At 41.0% G+C, this 15,761-nt stretch overlaps 1 protein-coding gene across 1 annotated transcript in view; it reads right to left on the reverse strand.

The window, feature by feature from the left end:
• Positions 1–15,761, reverse strand: part of tecta (tectorin alpha) — a 27,940-nt gene continuing 12,179 nt past the window's right edge. The window contains exons 12-23 of the mRNA XM_082549394.1: positions 15,352–15,551; positions 14,733–15,113; positions 10,292–10,578; positions 9,707–9,987; positions 9,260–9,370; positions 8,860–9,062; positions 6,404–6,567; positions 6,066–6,314; positions 4,682–4,844; positions 4,511–4,595; positions 4,272–4,391; positions 1–3,269 (exon numbers count right to left, since the gene is read on the reverse strand). Of these exons, the coding sequence (XP_082405520.1) occupies positions 3,166–3,269; positions 4,272–4,391; positions 4,511–4,595; positions 4,682–4,844; positions 6,066–6,314; positions 6,404–6,567; positions 8,860–9,062; positions 9,260–9,370; positions 9,707–9,987; positions 10,292–10,578; positions 14,733–15,113; positions 15,352–15,551 (2,348 nt within the window). The 3' untranslated portion in view covers positions 1–3,165. The remainder of the gene's footprint in view (positions 3,270–4,271; positions 4,392–4,510; positions 4,596–4,681; positions 4,845–6,065; positions 6,315–6,403; positions 6,568–8,859; positions 9,063–9,259; positions 9,371–9,706; positions 9,988–10,291; positions 10,579–14,732; positions 15,114–15,351; positions 15,552–15,761) is intronic.

Here is a 15,761-nt window from a genome sequence, read left to right on the forward strand (position 1 = left end):
AGCAGGGTGGTGCTGCTCTCAAAGAATAAAACACCTCTTTAGTCACTTAGTTTTAAACAACACACACAAAAAAGATACCGATTATTTAAAAAGGTCAGCGATGACACAAACCACCAAACTGACCAGGACTGTACATTTGTACACAAAAGGCAACGACTACTCTGTTTGCTTTTTATTTTGTGTAACTGCACCAAAGTGTCAGCGTTTGGAAGAACTTTGAAGGATCTGTAAGATGTGTGGTTGACGTTTATTGACATTTAAACCTTTAAAAGCAGCTGACTGTGAGCTGCAGATAAACTATCCGACACCTGCTCCACTCCTCAAACTGAATTCATGCAATGAGTGTTAGAAAGTACACTGAAAAGCACGAGAAGACCGAAACTAATTAGTTCAGAAATGACACGAAAATTGGGTTTTTAATGGCACAGCTAAACTCATCCCCTGTCCCCCTCATCCTGGGTACTAACATAAAAAGGTAAAAAATTACACCAGTAAAGCAACATCATCAAAACCACTCACGCAGGTGAAGTGAAAAATATTGATCAACTAGTTAAAATGCAATTTTTTGATGGGAAACTTTGGGTTTCTTTAAGAAAAAATTAACTGTCAATTGCAGTTTGGTTAAATTTAGGCAACAAAGCAACTTTTTAAGGTTTAGGACAGACTGCGGTTCTAATCCATGGTAGCCCCACTCGAAAGCATACAGACGCCAAAGGAGTCAAAGTCCCATTGCCAGGCACTAGAGGGCGCCCCCTGAGGTGCAGCGAGTCAGATCTGTGCACAACATCAGGCGGGTGGTTTTAATGTTGTGGCTGATTAACATTTTAAACAGATACTTCACACATAAATACTTCACTTCACAATGCATCACCCTTTCACACAGTTTTCTTCTTAGATAATCCCTAACCTCCTTTTCAGCCATAACCTGCTGTAGGTTTTATTGGTTTAGAGCAATAAACCGCACAGTTAGGAAGCAATTATATAAGATAAAGTTTGTTCGCTCGTTTCTGGGTAAAGGTTTGCACTCTGACACAGATCTGCAGATGCTCAGTTGCCAGTTTCTTAATGAAATCTGTACAGTTTTGCCATTTTTTTAAGAAACAGCATGTTTAAATGTTACATACAGTAACCTCAGCTCTTCTTCCTCTCTTAAGCTTCTCATCAAAAAGTCACACCTGAGCCGTAAAGTCCATAAAACAGCATCATACTTTTGGGGAGACTCTCAAAATACTAAATGAAAGTACACAATCACATGAGTAGCAGAGTAGCGCCAACCTCAGGCTGAGTATAAAAGTGAAGCCCAGGGAGTTTAAGCTTAAGCGTCAGGAAGGGGCTACTGTTTCTGGATGGTTTTCAGACCAGGGTATGCTTTAGGTCAGGCCCAACATGGGATCAGCGAGCCCACGAACATAAAGCACTTTGGTTTTTCGGTCAGCTCCACCCTTCAGTCCTCACACCCAGTCTCACCACACCAAGGCGGCAAATCCTCAGTTCAAGGTTTCAAAGACTGGACTTTGCCATGCCCATCTTTTATTTATAGTTTATGGTACTTATAAACAAGCTTCTTTCCCATTTCGATCCAAATGTCATGAATATGTGACCTTGTGACCCCTGAATGACGTCAAGTCAGCACAATAACTATTAACTGCTTGGTTTTAAAATGTAATTTAATTAAAAAAAAATTCAAATTAAAAGTTTCTATTTTACTTTTTTGTTTCATCTGATTATCAGTTTAAAATATAAAAGGTAACTTTAATAAACCTCTCCACTGAGAAACAGGAAATTTACAGTTATTTAAATGTAATTTATTCATAAATTAATAATAAAATAGTTTGATGTTTACATTTTGATGGCTCTGTAAATCAATTAAATCACAATCATGAGGGTTTCTAGTTGTTGCATCCCACCTACTCATTAAGATCTGATCACAGTTTGGACAGAATGGGATTTATGAATAGCTCACACTAGAGTAAAAACAGTCAAAACTGATGGTTGCCTGATTACTGCTACGTTTTACTTGCAACTACTTAGTGCAAACATATAGTTAATTTTCTATTGCAAGGTAGTTGCAAACATTGCCTGGTGGGAGGCAACCTGTCTCCAAGCAACCGATCGCTCTCAGACAGATTGGTAAAAGTTTGCAAACACAGACAAATTGCTAGCACGCTGTAATCAACTAGTTGTATTCTGGTTATAAGCAGCAGCTACGTCACCATTTATGGAGGAGTGTAGTTAGTGGGAATTTCTGATTAATATAAGTTTGATTTGAATGCGATTTGCAGCAGATTGATTCATAATCACTATATTATCACAAACAGACTGAATGCAGTTGCCAGTTTGAGTGCATTCAATTGAACGATAGCAGACTGACGTCGTCTTATTGTTACACTAAGGTCATTTTAAAGATGGCATCTGACTAAGTGGTCATAGACCCGATCCTGTCTTTGAAGCAACAATTTCAATGGCAAAAAAAAAATCGCAAGTTCATTGCACACAGTCGTGATCTCCAGCCACTGCTTTCCTTAGTGTGACTGTAGAATAATATCAGGTATAAATACAAACAGGTGGGATCACATTTCACATTCCCTGATGATTTACAATTATGCCTCTTTAACTAATCAGTTATATTACTGTTTCTTTTTAATTTAGCCATTGTCTTTCCATAAACATCACTGTGTGATTTTAGCTGTTGTACCTTCAAGTTTGTATGTCTAGGATTGGAAAATTACTTTCTTTGGCACCATCTGGTGGTAGCATGCATAATATGTTAATTTCCTATAAAGAAATTTGTAAAAATATGTTATAATCACATGAAAACATCTACACATAGTGGCTTTAGGTGAGTGATAAACAGTGGGAGTCCTGATAAATGTAAATGAGGGAGCAGATGGGGATGAAGAAAAACACAACAAAGCAGTGAAACTGACTGACTGTCCATGTATCTAGAAAACTGACTGACTGTCCATGTATCTAGAAAACTGACTTACCTTTTATCAATGAAATGTGGAGACAAAAATTAGTCGGTGTACAGTATATTCTGTCTTGACTTTCTGGCTGAAACACAGCTGCTCTACTGGCTAATCAATGATGATACTTTGTGCATATTCAAGTCTTTTTGTGTGTTTGATCTTTGTCATTTATTGCCTTCTCTTAGCTCACAGAGCGTTAGGAGAGGAGAAGAGTGTGAAGGTGAGCCAGGAGCACGGAGATCGCAGCGCTGACGCTCAGCAGAGGAATCGCAGGTGTGATGTTACTGCTTGAGCTCACAGCTGGAAAAAAAGAAGGGAGTATGACAACATTTGTGAAATGTGCATGTGGTGGAAATACTGTCTTAATGCTACTGGTTTTTACAAATTACCAGTTTAGTTTGTGTGCAGCATGCAAAAGCTACAAGAGTTATAAATATATGGAATTCATATGAACCAATCAATTAACTAATAATTAAGTTGAACGCCCTAAATTTTATGATTTAATGCACAGAAACTTGCCCACTTTTTTAGTTGCACCGTTCAACTGCTCATTAATGCAAATGTCTAATTATTTAATCATACGGCAGACATGAATCAAACAACCTGCTGAAGTTTAAACTGAGCATCAGAATGGGGAAGAAAGGTGACTGAAGTGACTGAATGGGGTGTGGTTGTCGGTGCCAGACTGGTCTGATTATTCAGAGACTGCTGATAAGCTGGGATTTTCCCACACAAGCAGTTCTAGAGTTTACAGAGAAACAGTCTGAAAAAGATACAATTTCCAGTGAGTGGCATTTCTCTAGCTGGAAAAACCTTGATGATGCCAGAATTCAGAGAAGAAGGGACATATTCTTGGCACCGTTTGCTGCTGACCATGCCGTTCCTTTTTGACCACGGGCACTGTGGTTATAAAGGGACACGGCACGTGAGTTCTCTGTATTCAAAGGGCCTCCACATTCGCCGGATCTCAGTCCAGTAGAGCACATTGTGGTGGAGATTGACATCATGGATAAAAGCAGTTCTGAAGGCATAAGGGGTCCAATCTGGTACTTACAAGGTTTACTTAATAAAGTGTGTAGTGGCTCTATCTACAACACTTAAACTTTATTAGCTTTGCTTCAATCACTCCAATTGTGTGAAACATGATGGAAACTGTAAACTATTGAGAAACATGCAAAACCTGCTTGGTGACCCTCGTGTGTAGTTTCTGTTTTTCTGGGGCTGATATTGCCGCGGTTTAGGTCATGCTATGATTCAATAAGGTGGGAAAAAAACCTTAAAATTAGGTATTTTTGTCCTTACCCCGGCAGCTCTTCCCATCTCTTTGCAGCATCCCAGTCACACAGCTGCAGATGGGCCCAGCGGCCTTACTGGTGCAGATTTGCTCACAGCCTCCATTGTTCTCCTCACACCAGTCAGACTCTGAAAACACATCAGAAGCTAACCTATGGCTTTTTGTTTTTCCATAGATTACTTAAACAATAAACTCTAAAGCGTGTATTTTACCCAATAAGCTATTTTCTATCTAAAACTATGCTCACCTCTTCTTCTTATGGGTCCAACAGACAGTATGTGCTCTTTATGGTCACTGTCCTCTGAGTACATTCTTCTCTTATGTGGACAGTTCTGCACACACAGTTCATTGATACATCAACACCCAAACACACAGCAGGACGCTTTCTGATTTTTATTGCTCTTCTTGATTTACTCACCACTTTGCAGGCGTTCGTCTCTGAGTCGCACAGAGAAACGTCACAGTGCAGGTGGACTTCATCGTAATCCCCGATGAACTTGAAGACGGTGACGTGAAAGCGGCAGGTGAGTGATACGCCATTCTCTGCCATGCCAATGGTATTGTCCTTAATGTTTGGGCACCTAGAATAAGCAAGATATTAAATGTGCTGTAGTCAAGAAGGTGGTTGTGGGACTTGGGAGGCAGAACGGTCAACAAAAGGTGAGCTTTTAATATGGATAATGTCAACATCCAAACTAAACAAAGTCTTAAAAGAGAGTCCAAACACTGATCACAAATGCAAAGCACAAAAGGCATGACAAAGACCCGAGCATGCGTGTATAACTAAGAAGTACCCGCATGACCAGATAGATGACACAATTAAGACAAAGTAGAGGGCAGGACTATTTATACACATACATGACTAAGGAGATAACTCTTGAGTGTGTATAAATAGTCATGGAAGTAGTGTTCCTTGGAAACAGGTGAAAAGTCATACAGGAAAGATGCAAAACTAAAGCAGGAAAGGAACAACAACCGTAACTGACGCAGGGAGGGTTTAGAGGACATGCTAAACCTGGATGAACTAATTCAAGGGGAACACAGAAAGACAAAGTTATTAATACAAAAAAGAGGGGAAGGAAGTAAAAGTAATGCAGGGCATAAACAGATACTCAGGCTTCAAAATGAAGCAGGACGTGAACAAAAGACAAATACTAATCACCGAGTTTAGAAGACGCGGACAGAAGGACTATGGACTAGAATTACTATATAGTAAAAGTAGGGATCAAAGACTTTACAATCGTATAATAATAATTATAATAATATCACTAGAAACAACACTTACTACTACAATAATAAAACAGTAATAGATTAAACAGGAACCCAAAAGTTACAACAATAAAGAAGGAATCGAAAAATAATGCAAAACCGTTGGGCCGTGACATCCATAGTGCTTTATTCTAAACACCTCAAGCACATTATCTACCTCACGTAAATTTAGAAAAAACAATTTAACTAACATGCCGTGGCGTGGCCTGTTGAGGAAGTACCCAGAGACACTGCCGGCACGGTGAGGGCGTGCAAAGGGCATGCACAGTGACTGTATTTATTACTTCATGTTCTTTTTCTCAAAATGTGTGGATCAGACTATAAAGGTCATCTTAAAGCAGCAGACTGTAGTGAACCCATAGGCTTCATAAAGAGCTACATACTTTACACCGATCACACCTCAACTTCATCTTGGATTACATTAAGAGAAAAAGAAGGTCAAAAAAAATGTTTGAGTTTAAAACATAAAATAAAATCTTTTTTTTCCCACCTCTCTTTTGAGCATTTTTGGTCCAGGACTAAATAAACCTCACCCTCTCTCAATGATGATGTAGCGGAGTCGATCACTGCTGTAGCGCGACGGCGTGGCCCAGCACATATTCACTATAAGGATGAGCTGGTTTTCATCCGCTCCTTCCACAAAAACGCCTACGTACAGGATGTCTCGAGTGCTGAGCACCACCTCCCCCTCTCTGTATGGATGGCGGTACGAGGAGTTTTTATACAGAGCCATCTTGGTAATGAAGTTTCCTTCCTGGGTCGGTAGGGTGAGGTTAATGACGCTGGAGAAAAAAGGAAAAAGAAATGACTATCCAAGCGTTGAGCCGTTGTGTCACACTTGTCGGTGCATATTTGTGTTCTGCTGCCTGACCTGAGCATGGGTTTGAGGACAGTCTCCAGTGAGATCTTCAGGTCCAGCTCATAGGCGCAGGAAAACTCCACGTTGATGGTCTTGTCTCTGGTGATGATGTTCCCAGTGTTGTTCACACTTTGTATCCACACAGTGTTTTTATACATGATGTGTGTGCTGTTGGACTGTAAGAGAAATAAAGCGTAGGTGACTCATAATTTCAAATTTCTACATTAAAGGAACAAATTATCCTAGCTGCTGCTTTTGATTTCACCCATACAAAAAAATGTAAAACACCGTACAGACAGAAGACATCATAAAAACTAATCATTTAGTAATAATAATAATAATTAAATTATTAAATAATAATTTATTCACCAAAAACATTAGCCAGAATTAGCCAGAATTATGAGGATTTAAGAGCCAGGAGCTGCTAACGCACATCTATAAAAGCAGAAAATTTGACATCAGCAATAAATATAAAGAAGCAACATCAATCTGAGGAAGTTATAAGACTCTGTTGATCACTTTAAAGTGAAAAATATTATTCACATGAGGAACACATTCATGAGTTGCCAATCTTCCCACAAGTGGATATCAAATTTGGAGTGCATAAGATCTTTTACACTGATGAGCAGGGGTAGACAATCGAAGGGGCGGGTCTACCAAACAATTTTCAGCCAGTAGGAAGGGGGTAGGTTGTCTGTGCCAGTGCCACCTAGCCAGCCAGCTAGCAGTGACAAAATTATTCATTGGCACGTGTTGTGGCAGTTTCAGTTAAAATGCTGTAAATGTTGCTTCCAAGATAGTGTAGACCAGGGGTCTCAAACTCCAGTCCTCGAGGGCCAGTGTCCCGAAACTTTTCCATGTGACCCTGGTGCAACACACCTGAATAAAATTAGTAGGTCATTAGCAAGAATATAGAACTTAACTGCATGCTGAAATGTCAACCCCTAACCCTAATCAACTAAATTTAAGTACCGTATTTTTCTGACCATAAGACGCACCGGATTATAAGGTGCATTAAGTGAAACAAAACAGTCAGATAATCAAACTTTACTCAACTCATTCTTCTTCTTGCCTCCACTTCCGTACCATTGATTCACTATAGCTGAATTCTCTTGCAGCTGCTCTATTCCCGCATTGTTGCAGTACATTAATGACTAACCTCGTATTGTGGATGGATTATCTCAGTTGTTCTCCTGACTGAAGTTTGGTCTGTTTACAGCATCCTGCCATGTGATTGCATTTGTTGCTAACCATCGGGAACTCTCCTGTTAACTTTTATTGAGTGGAAAAAGTTAGCATTCATCCTCTAGCTTCACTGTGTTTATATTATGCTAACATAGCTGTGTCGCTAGCCACCATGTAGCAACCCTACAAACGTCACTGCTGTTTAGTTTTCTGTCTTCATTTATGTTGGAAGTGATAGCGGAGCTGTAAGTTTGAATTTTTTTTCAGAAATCTCTCAGTCAGAACATGCTATATTATGTTTAGGTGGAAACTAGCGAGCTAACTTCCTGCTAACTTCCTGCTAACTTCTAACTCTGTTAAATTTAATAAATTCTGTTTTCATGGATGCCTGGATGTTAAGCTTAATTGTTAAACCTGGTAAAGCAGCAATGCTGATCATTTTATTACAGATGAAAGAATTTAGACAGTTTTTAACTCTCAGTGATGTCGCAGTGTTCGTTTAAAAAAGTCCCCATAGGGAAATAGTTCCTCTGCATTTAACCCATTCACCCAGTGAAGCAGTGGGCAGCCACCAGTGCAGCGCCCGGGGAGCAGTGTGTAGGGACGGTACCTTGCTCAGGGGTACCTCAGGGTAGCCATTCAGTGGAGTCGAACCCCCGACCTTCCGATCATGGGGCCACCACTCTACCTACTGAGCTATCCCTGCCCTTTGACTTTGGGACCTGAAGGCGACGGAGTTTAGGACCCAGATTACTCGTGAGGCTCCTGACTACGGTAGCCGCAATGCTCCGACAATCCATCAAGCGGTGCGGCTTCGTAGCTTACCAAAGTCAAAGTCTACTAAAACATTTTTTAACAGATTTTTGAGCGCCATATACCACATAAAATCGGTTCGAGATCAGTAAGCACAACCAGAATTCATACATAAGGCGCACTGTCGATTTTTGAGAAAATTAAAGGATTTTAAGTGCGCCTTATAGTCCGGAAAATACAGTAAATGTAAGTGTTTGGAAAAATTTACTTCTTAAAGTACTTTTATTGCACCATGTTCATTCACTCATGAGCTGCTGTAACATGAATCAAATGGCTGAATTGCCATTTGATTCATGAGGGCCGGTGTTTCAGGACACCGGCCCTCGAGGACTGGAGTTTGAGACCCCTGGTAGATCGTGTTGACGACTACATTGTAGTGTCTAAAAGGATCCAAACTGAGATGCGGGGAGCTTTATCACATTTCGAAAGTGATGACGAACACGCTGGAACACAGACGATTGCAAACTGACCTGTACAATGGAACCGCAGTGTCCCTTAGTGTTGTTAATGTGGAAGGAGATGAAGTCCTCTCCCTCAATGCCAGCGCAGTGCTCGTCGTTGATCCGGACATCTTCCCGTTCAAAGCCCAGCTGGAAGAGCTTACACTTGGAGATGGAAACCTCCATCTGAGCATGCTTACAGGTCACCTCCGCTTGGATGATGTCATCCTCGCCTAACAAACATCGACATGAAATACATGTTTTTGCATGTTGCAAAAACATGTATTTCACGTTAGCCATGTATTTCACCATAGCCATGATTAAATAAAAAAGTATTTTTTAATAGCTTTTAAAATGTATGGCTAATCAAGTAACACGGAGAGTGTCAGATATTTAAAACTGAGTGATTGCAGCTGGATGAAGCACTCACCTTCAGAGTTGGTGGGTAACTCCGGACAGCCACACAGATCGCCTCCATTCTCCAGCTCACAGGTGAAGTTTGTGCAGATCTCTCCTGCACAGGGGTCATAGATCCATTCTGCTAAAGACAGGTCCACACACAATGTTAACTGTCACACAGATGAAGGCACAAAGTTTTTAAGAACATGCACGTATCTAATACTGACAAAGCAGTCAAACAAATTTACATTTCACGTCTCATCGTAGTAACACAGTGGTCTTGATGGAAAGCAATCTGGAAATCTTAGCAAACTAAGCTCATAATGTGTGAATCAATAATATATGAGACCCAATACTTTCACTTTTAGTACGTCTGGTAAATTCAGCATTAGCGCTGGTTTATATTTGTGTAAAGTGCAAAGTTGTGTTTATTTCCACAGTGGGCATTGAGTCTGAGAGAAGTTCACGGTGCCCTTACAGCAGTTCTCTTGGGTGATCCACTTGGTCGTGAGGGTGCCCATGGACCGGCAGGCTTCTGCATAGGCAGCTAGTGATCCACAGACCTGAGCCTTGCGATGATTGTAGCAGCCATCCAGGTAGCAGGACTGGTAGAAAGGACGGGGATCCAGCAGGCCGTGGCATGGCTGGAAGAAGCCTTTGAGCTGGGTGAGCTTCTGACAGGCATCTTCACTCTGTAGAGCCAGGATGGCCGAGTTGTCACAGGACTGAGCCAAAGCCACGTACTGGGTCTCATCACAACTAGAGGAGAAAGACCAAAATCCAACTGTCAAAGGTATTAGGACGCGAGCAAAGAAGGAGCAAAGGCCCTGTTAGAATTGCTCCGTTTGCTATTATCTGTATAAATGATTTGCACAAGTGATATGTTTTAGCAACAGCCAGTTAATATCCAGGGTTTAAGACATGCACATGCTTGCAGACGCATGGCTTATGGATTAGGTAACCTTAACTTTTCCTTTTATATTTTGGGGATAACAGCCAAAGGTTTTTACAAGAACTGGTTATATGAACCGTAAATTCCTCCCCATCTGTGAGCCTCATCTACCTGTTCTGCATGCCGTTGGTCTTCCAGCTCTGTGCCAGCTCCAGGGCGCTGACAGCCGGCTTGCCCCTTGAGGTGATGTAGTCATCATTGGGGTCCCCATTGAAATTCCCACAAAGGCCGCACACCTTGTTCTGGAGCCGCTGGCCCATTGTGATGCTCAGGGTGTTAAAGTGGTTGTAGCGAACCTGGATGTCCTGGGGTGTGTCGATGACAATGAAGCCCTCAGATGTGGACAGGCGTGTCATCAGCCCTGTTACAAATGGTACGGATACTGGTGTGCCATTAACCTGTGAGGACAGGAGAGGCAGACACATGTAGATTTTTGACTCGGGACACAAGAAATTTTTATTTAAGTAACCAGCATTAAGGCTACGGAGGGCCTCGAGTGCTAAAATGCGTTAAATAAATACATCATTAAATAATTAATTAAATGTGTTAATGAATTTAAATTGGAATTAGCTAATTAATGAAATACATACATTTAATTTATTTCATTTAAACTTTTTAAAAAATGATTTAATTCCTATTGTATATATTTAATGACACATTTAATTGTTTCACTATTTAATACATTTGTTGTCAATTTTAGTGAATAATTTCATGGTTCCAGTGCAGTATGGAAGGCATCCATACAGATGATTAGAGCAGCTCTCTATATGTTATAATGGGAAGAACAGGAGGAACTCAGTAAAACAGGTGCAGATAGCAGCAAATACACTGGTCCATTCTGGTGTTAGTTGCCACTGTATCAGCGGTGTGGCCACACTGGGTGTCAATGAGTGGTGTTTTACTTGGTGAACAGTGGCATCCCGGGCAGCGTCTTTCACATTTGCTAGGTTCTACTAGCTTAATGTGGCCTCAGAGCCCACATTAGCTTCAGCTGTTCTGCTGCTGGCTGACCAGGAAGTTGTTCCTTGTGACAGTACTGGTACAAGTCATCTGCATTGTTTACTCCCACTGGCAGACAGGGGGGAATGAATCAGAACAGAAGTTACAAAGGTAACTATGATTCTCTGAATTCCAGGATGACTGTCAGACCTGCTGGCGGCTAAAAACGTCTCAGTGTGAGAAGATTCCCAGAGACCAGATGTAAGCTACCACGTAGTATTTATAGTACACATGCTTCAGTAGTGTACACATCATGCACGCGATTTTATTTCCGGACCTGCGCAGATCATGAGGAGACCCATCTACGTAGTTTCCTGCCATTGGCAGTTATCTGTGAATTCACAGAACTATAGTTATATTTGTAACTTCCATTAGCAAAGTTGCCACTAGAGTGTGTCAGGCCACCCTCATGGAACAAGTGCCAGAAACATGCTGGAGGTCATTTTGTTAGATACTTCCACTGTCACGCTCCTCATTGCACAACGGAGCAAATGCCAGCCCTGCTTCTGGGTGGATGTACACCTGTGGCCTTGTCTAGCTTGTGTAACAACCCATCTCCTGGTATCTCCTCCACACCCTCGAGATCATGTTTGGAGACACAACAACAACTTTCTTGCAGCGGCGCACAACCTAAATGCGAAACACGTGTCATCTCATGCTACCAGCAGGGAAAAAGGACACCAGCTAAAAGCAAAACTAGAGAAAAAGATCAGGAAGGATAAGCAGAAAGCTGTGGTCTGTGACCAACGCCTGTGAAACCATTTCCTTTCTCGGGGTTGTCTTCTTGTTGCCTCTCTGGTACATATTTTTATCAATTTATTTTGAAAGGACAGAAATAAAGGGACAACTCTTCCATTTGATACAAAGTGGGTTGGAAGATTAAAGCAAAGCAGTCACCCATGTTTGTGGTCACTTAGACTACAAAAAGTTCAAACTCCTTGTTATTTCTGAACTAGCTCATCTAAAATGTGATAGTAAAGACTGAAATATTTCTGTTTATACAGTTAAAAATTCAACATATTGAAGGATTGTTGAACTACAGAGCACCTCAAACTAAACCATTTTAAATCCAGGAGGCACTCCTACTTAGATGTCCTTTTTCTGCTTACATTTGGGGATTTAGGAGGGGTAATGCTGGGTAAAATGTATTGTCAGCACTAACTGATATCCATTATGTCCTAAAGACAGCATCTCTAAGAAGCCAAATGCAAGTAATGCATTTTTTGATCATTTCTAAATCATGTATATAATATTAGCTTTACAACTAACAGCTCATGTTAAGCATGTTTTGTTTTGTTTTTTTAGTATGGGGCTTGCAAACCTTAAGATAGAATATCTGAGTAAGAAGTTAAAAGTTACAGCCCAGGTAGTTTAAGAAAACTTTCCTGTAGTTTAGGGCTGCATGTGTGAAAATGAGTATATAATAGCATGAGTAGTGGTAACACCATGTGGCAGCATTTTAAAAACTCTGCAAGACAATCAAAGATGTACATTCCCCATGTTTTTGTAGTTATATTAACATAAATACATTGCCATGTTACTGACATTGAAGCTTAAACATGATCACCTATGAGTGGGAAACAAAACTGGGCTGTCATTGGTATAAGCTGATTTCATTCTTATACAAAGATTGGCTGTTAGGATAAAACAAAAAAGAACAGAGACAGTCCGAAGCAAAGATTGTGACAATCTGAGCCTCTTCAGGGCATTAGAACTAACGCCAACATGCTTCTTAAGGCAGTCAATAAAATTAATGAATGTTAATGATGGCGCACTCAGATCAGGCAGGATTAAGACTCAGTGGGAGCTGCAGTTTAAAGCAATCAGTCATTAGCTACCTCTGTGACTGCACTTACAGCTGACTGACATGGCCTAAGTCCAGAGCTGGAGGAGATATAATAGGCTATTAGTGCCAAGGTAATTGGTAAATTGGGCTGCAGGAACTTTTTCAAGTATTTGGGAAAGAAAGAGAGAGACTTGAATCCGATCTGTTTGTTGAGGTTGATTAAAGCGTCTTTGACCGCAGCCATATGGCCAGCACACAGTAACTCGATCACATAAACAAAAAGGAGAAATCTCCTGATGGAGGCAATTTTTCTATTAAAGCAGGATTAAAAGAGGAAGAAACTGTGGTGAAAATGAAAAGCAAAAAAAAAAAACCTCGGTATATAGAGTGTCCATTTCATAGTGTGATGGTTTTAGTCACTTTATGGTCTCTAATGGTAAATGGACTGGTTCTTATATAGCGCTTTTCTACTCTGAGCACTTAAAGTGCTTTATACAACTAATTCATTCACCCAATCACACAAGAACTGCCTATGTAACATTCATACACAACATGGGGTTAGTATCTTGCCCAAGGATATTTGGCATGCTAGAGGAAAGCCAGGAATCGAACCACCAACCTTGACCTGCTCTACCGCCTGAGCTACAGCCACCCCATAATGTGGCCAAGTTGTTGGCTGCATATTTCTGTGTAAAGTTAATAACCTGTTACGACTATCTTTGACTGTGTTTCAACATGTACAATTATCCCATAATCATATTTTTCTTTTTTTGGTCACAGTGTCGTCTTGGTAACGAAGGTAATCTAGGCGTGCTGATTTGGTCGGCACCAAAGGTGCACAGAAAGGGTGGGAGAGTTTGCTCTCTAAATGTGACCACAGTAAAGACAAAAACAAAACATAAATAACATTTAACTGGTTGAAACACCAGTTTGAATAAAGTGGCCTCCCATGATTTTATATATTTAATGTTATATAATGATTCAGAAACACAGGTAATGGCCGATAATGCTTTAAAGATTAAAATCAATGTCTCAGATCACGACACTGATGAAAAAAAGAAAAGATACAGAAATTAATGTCAAATATGGAAAAAAGTAAAACAAACTTGTGCAATAGCAACAGTTAGTGCAAAGTGGCTCCATCGTGTAGTGATTTACTCGTTCAGTTAACAAGTGAACGATCCCCAGTTCGATCCTGGAGAGATAAACAAATCCCCTTTGGATCTGTGACGACTGCTTATGAATAAGTAGCTGAAAGTAGCTTTCTTACGGCAAAGTTGCAAAAATTGGTTATTTTTTCCTCAGAACCTGGCTGCCTAGCAACAACCAACAACCCAGGACACTAAGCTACAGAGGAAGTTTACTAAAAACTAAAGTAAATGATTTTCTTCTTCTTTTTGGCTACTTCCTTTAAGGAGTCGGCACAGCTGATCATCTCAACCTATCCCTTGCATCCACCACTGTCACACCAACATGCATGTCCTCCTTCACTGCATCCACAAATCTTCTCTTCCCTCTTTTTCTCCTACCTGGCATATTTCACATCCTTTGCAGAATATATCCATTATACTCATTTCCAATACAACTTATCTTCAGTATTGTTTCACTCAAACAACTTGCGACATTTAAGAAGAGAAACCATAAGAAACATGATTCAAGTAATCCTGGGATAAACGTGCACGTGTCAAAGTCACAGAGTTAGACAGCTACACAGTGTGTGGCCTCTCTTTATGCTTATCTTCTGCTTTACTTCACCTAGCCTCTTACCTTGACAGTGCTGCCAGAGATGAGTATATTCTCCTCATTTATATACAGGTAGACATGCGAGATGGTGGTGAGGTTGGGCGTGCTCCATTTATCAAAGTTGGCAATGAGCTGGAAAGAGAGGTCGGGCAGCTTGTGACAGTTTGTGGACAGGACGAAGGAGCACGAGGCCGGCAGTCGCAGCGATGCCCCGTCGAATGTCCTGAACACTCCGCCGCCTGATGCCACGCACTGCTGGGAGCGGCGGGCAAAGCAGCCCCGAACCCCGTACCGGAGGGTGCACTCCTCCTCTGCCTTGCATCGCCTTGGATTGCACTGGATCAGGTTTCGTCCAATGCACTGGCAGCGTTTGGTGCAGTCGGCGTTCCAAAAAAGCTGCTTGGGCTAAAATAAAGAAAAACTCTTACGATTTTATATTTGCAAATAGTGTTTTAACCAAGGTTACATGCAACTTCCAACTTATTTTGGACTTTAAGAGCTTAATGGTTGCACTTACTGATAGATCCAGAAAGGTCTAGTTAAATTTTTCTATATACTTTCTATATTTCTACTGCACAAAATAACCCAGACATTTAAACATTTATAATATATTCATGCACATAGAGCTTGGTGGGAGACTGACCTCATAGTATGTGCCATCGGTATAGCAGCCACAGTTCTGAGAAAGGATGCAGCTCTTGCCGTTGAGCACGTAGCCCTGGTCGCACTGGCAGCCCTCCACGCAGTCCTGGCTGCAGTCCCTCTGGCCGCGGGCTGGTGCACACTGGGGCGGGCAAACTGACATGCAACTGGAGTAATGGCTGTTAGGTGGACAGCTCTGGACTGGGAGCAGGCAGGTTGGCAAAGATATTAGCTAACAGTGACACTAACTCCACTCTAAAAATGTTTGTGGTGTTAATAAATCTTTAGTGTTTAGGGGTAAGAAACAGCTGGCCATGTCAAGAGCTCATGCAGATGTGCAGCAGCTGTTTGGCCCTTTGGGTGAAATATATTTTATCTTTATTATTATACTATTTATTATTTCGGAGTGTA

This window comes from Aulonocara stuartgranti (genome assembly GCF_965226115.1).
Source record: "Aulonocara stuartgranti genome assembly, chromosome: 10".
Taxonomy (NCBI): Eukaryota; Metazoa; Chordata; class Actinopteri; order Cichliformes; family Cichlidae; genus Aulonocara; species Aulonocara stuartgranti.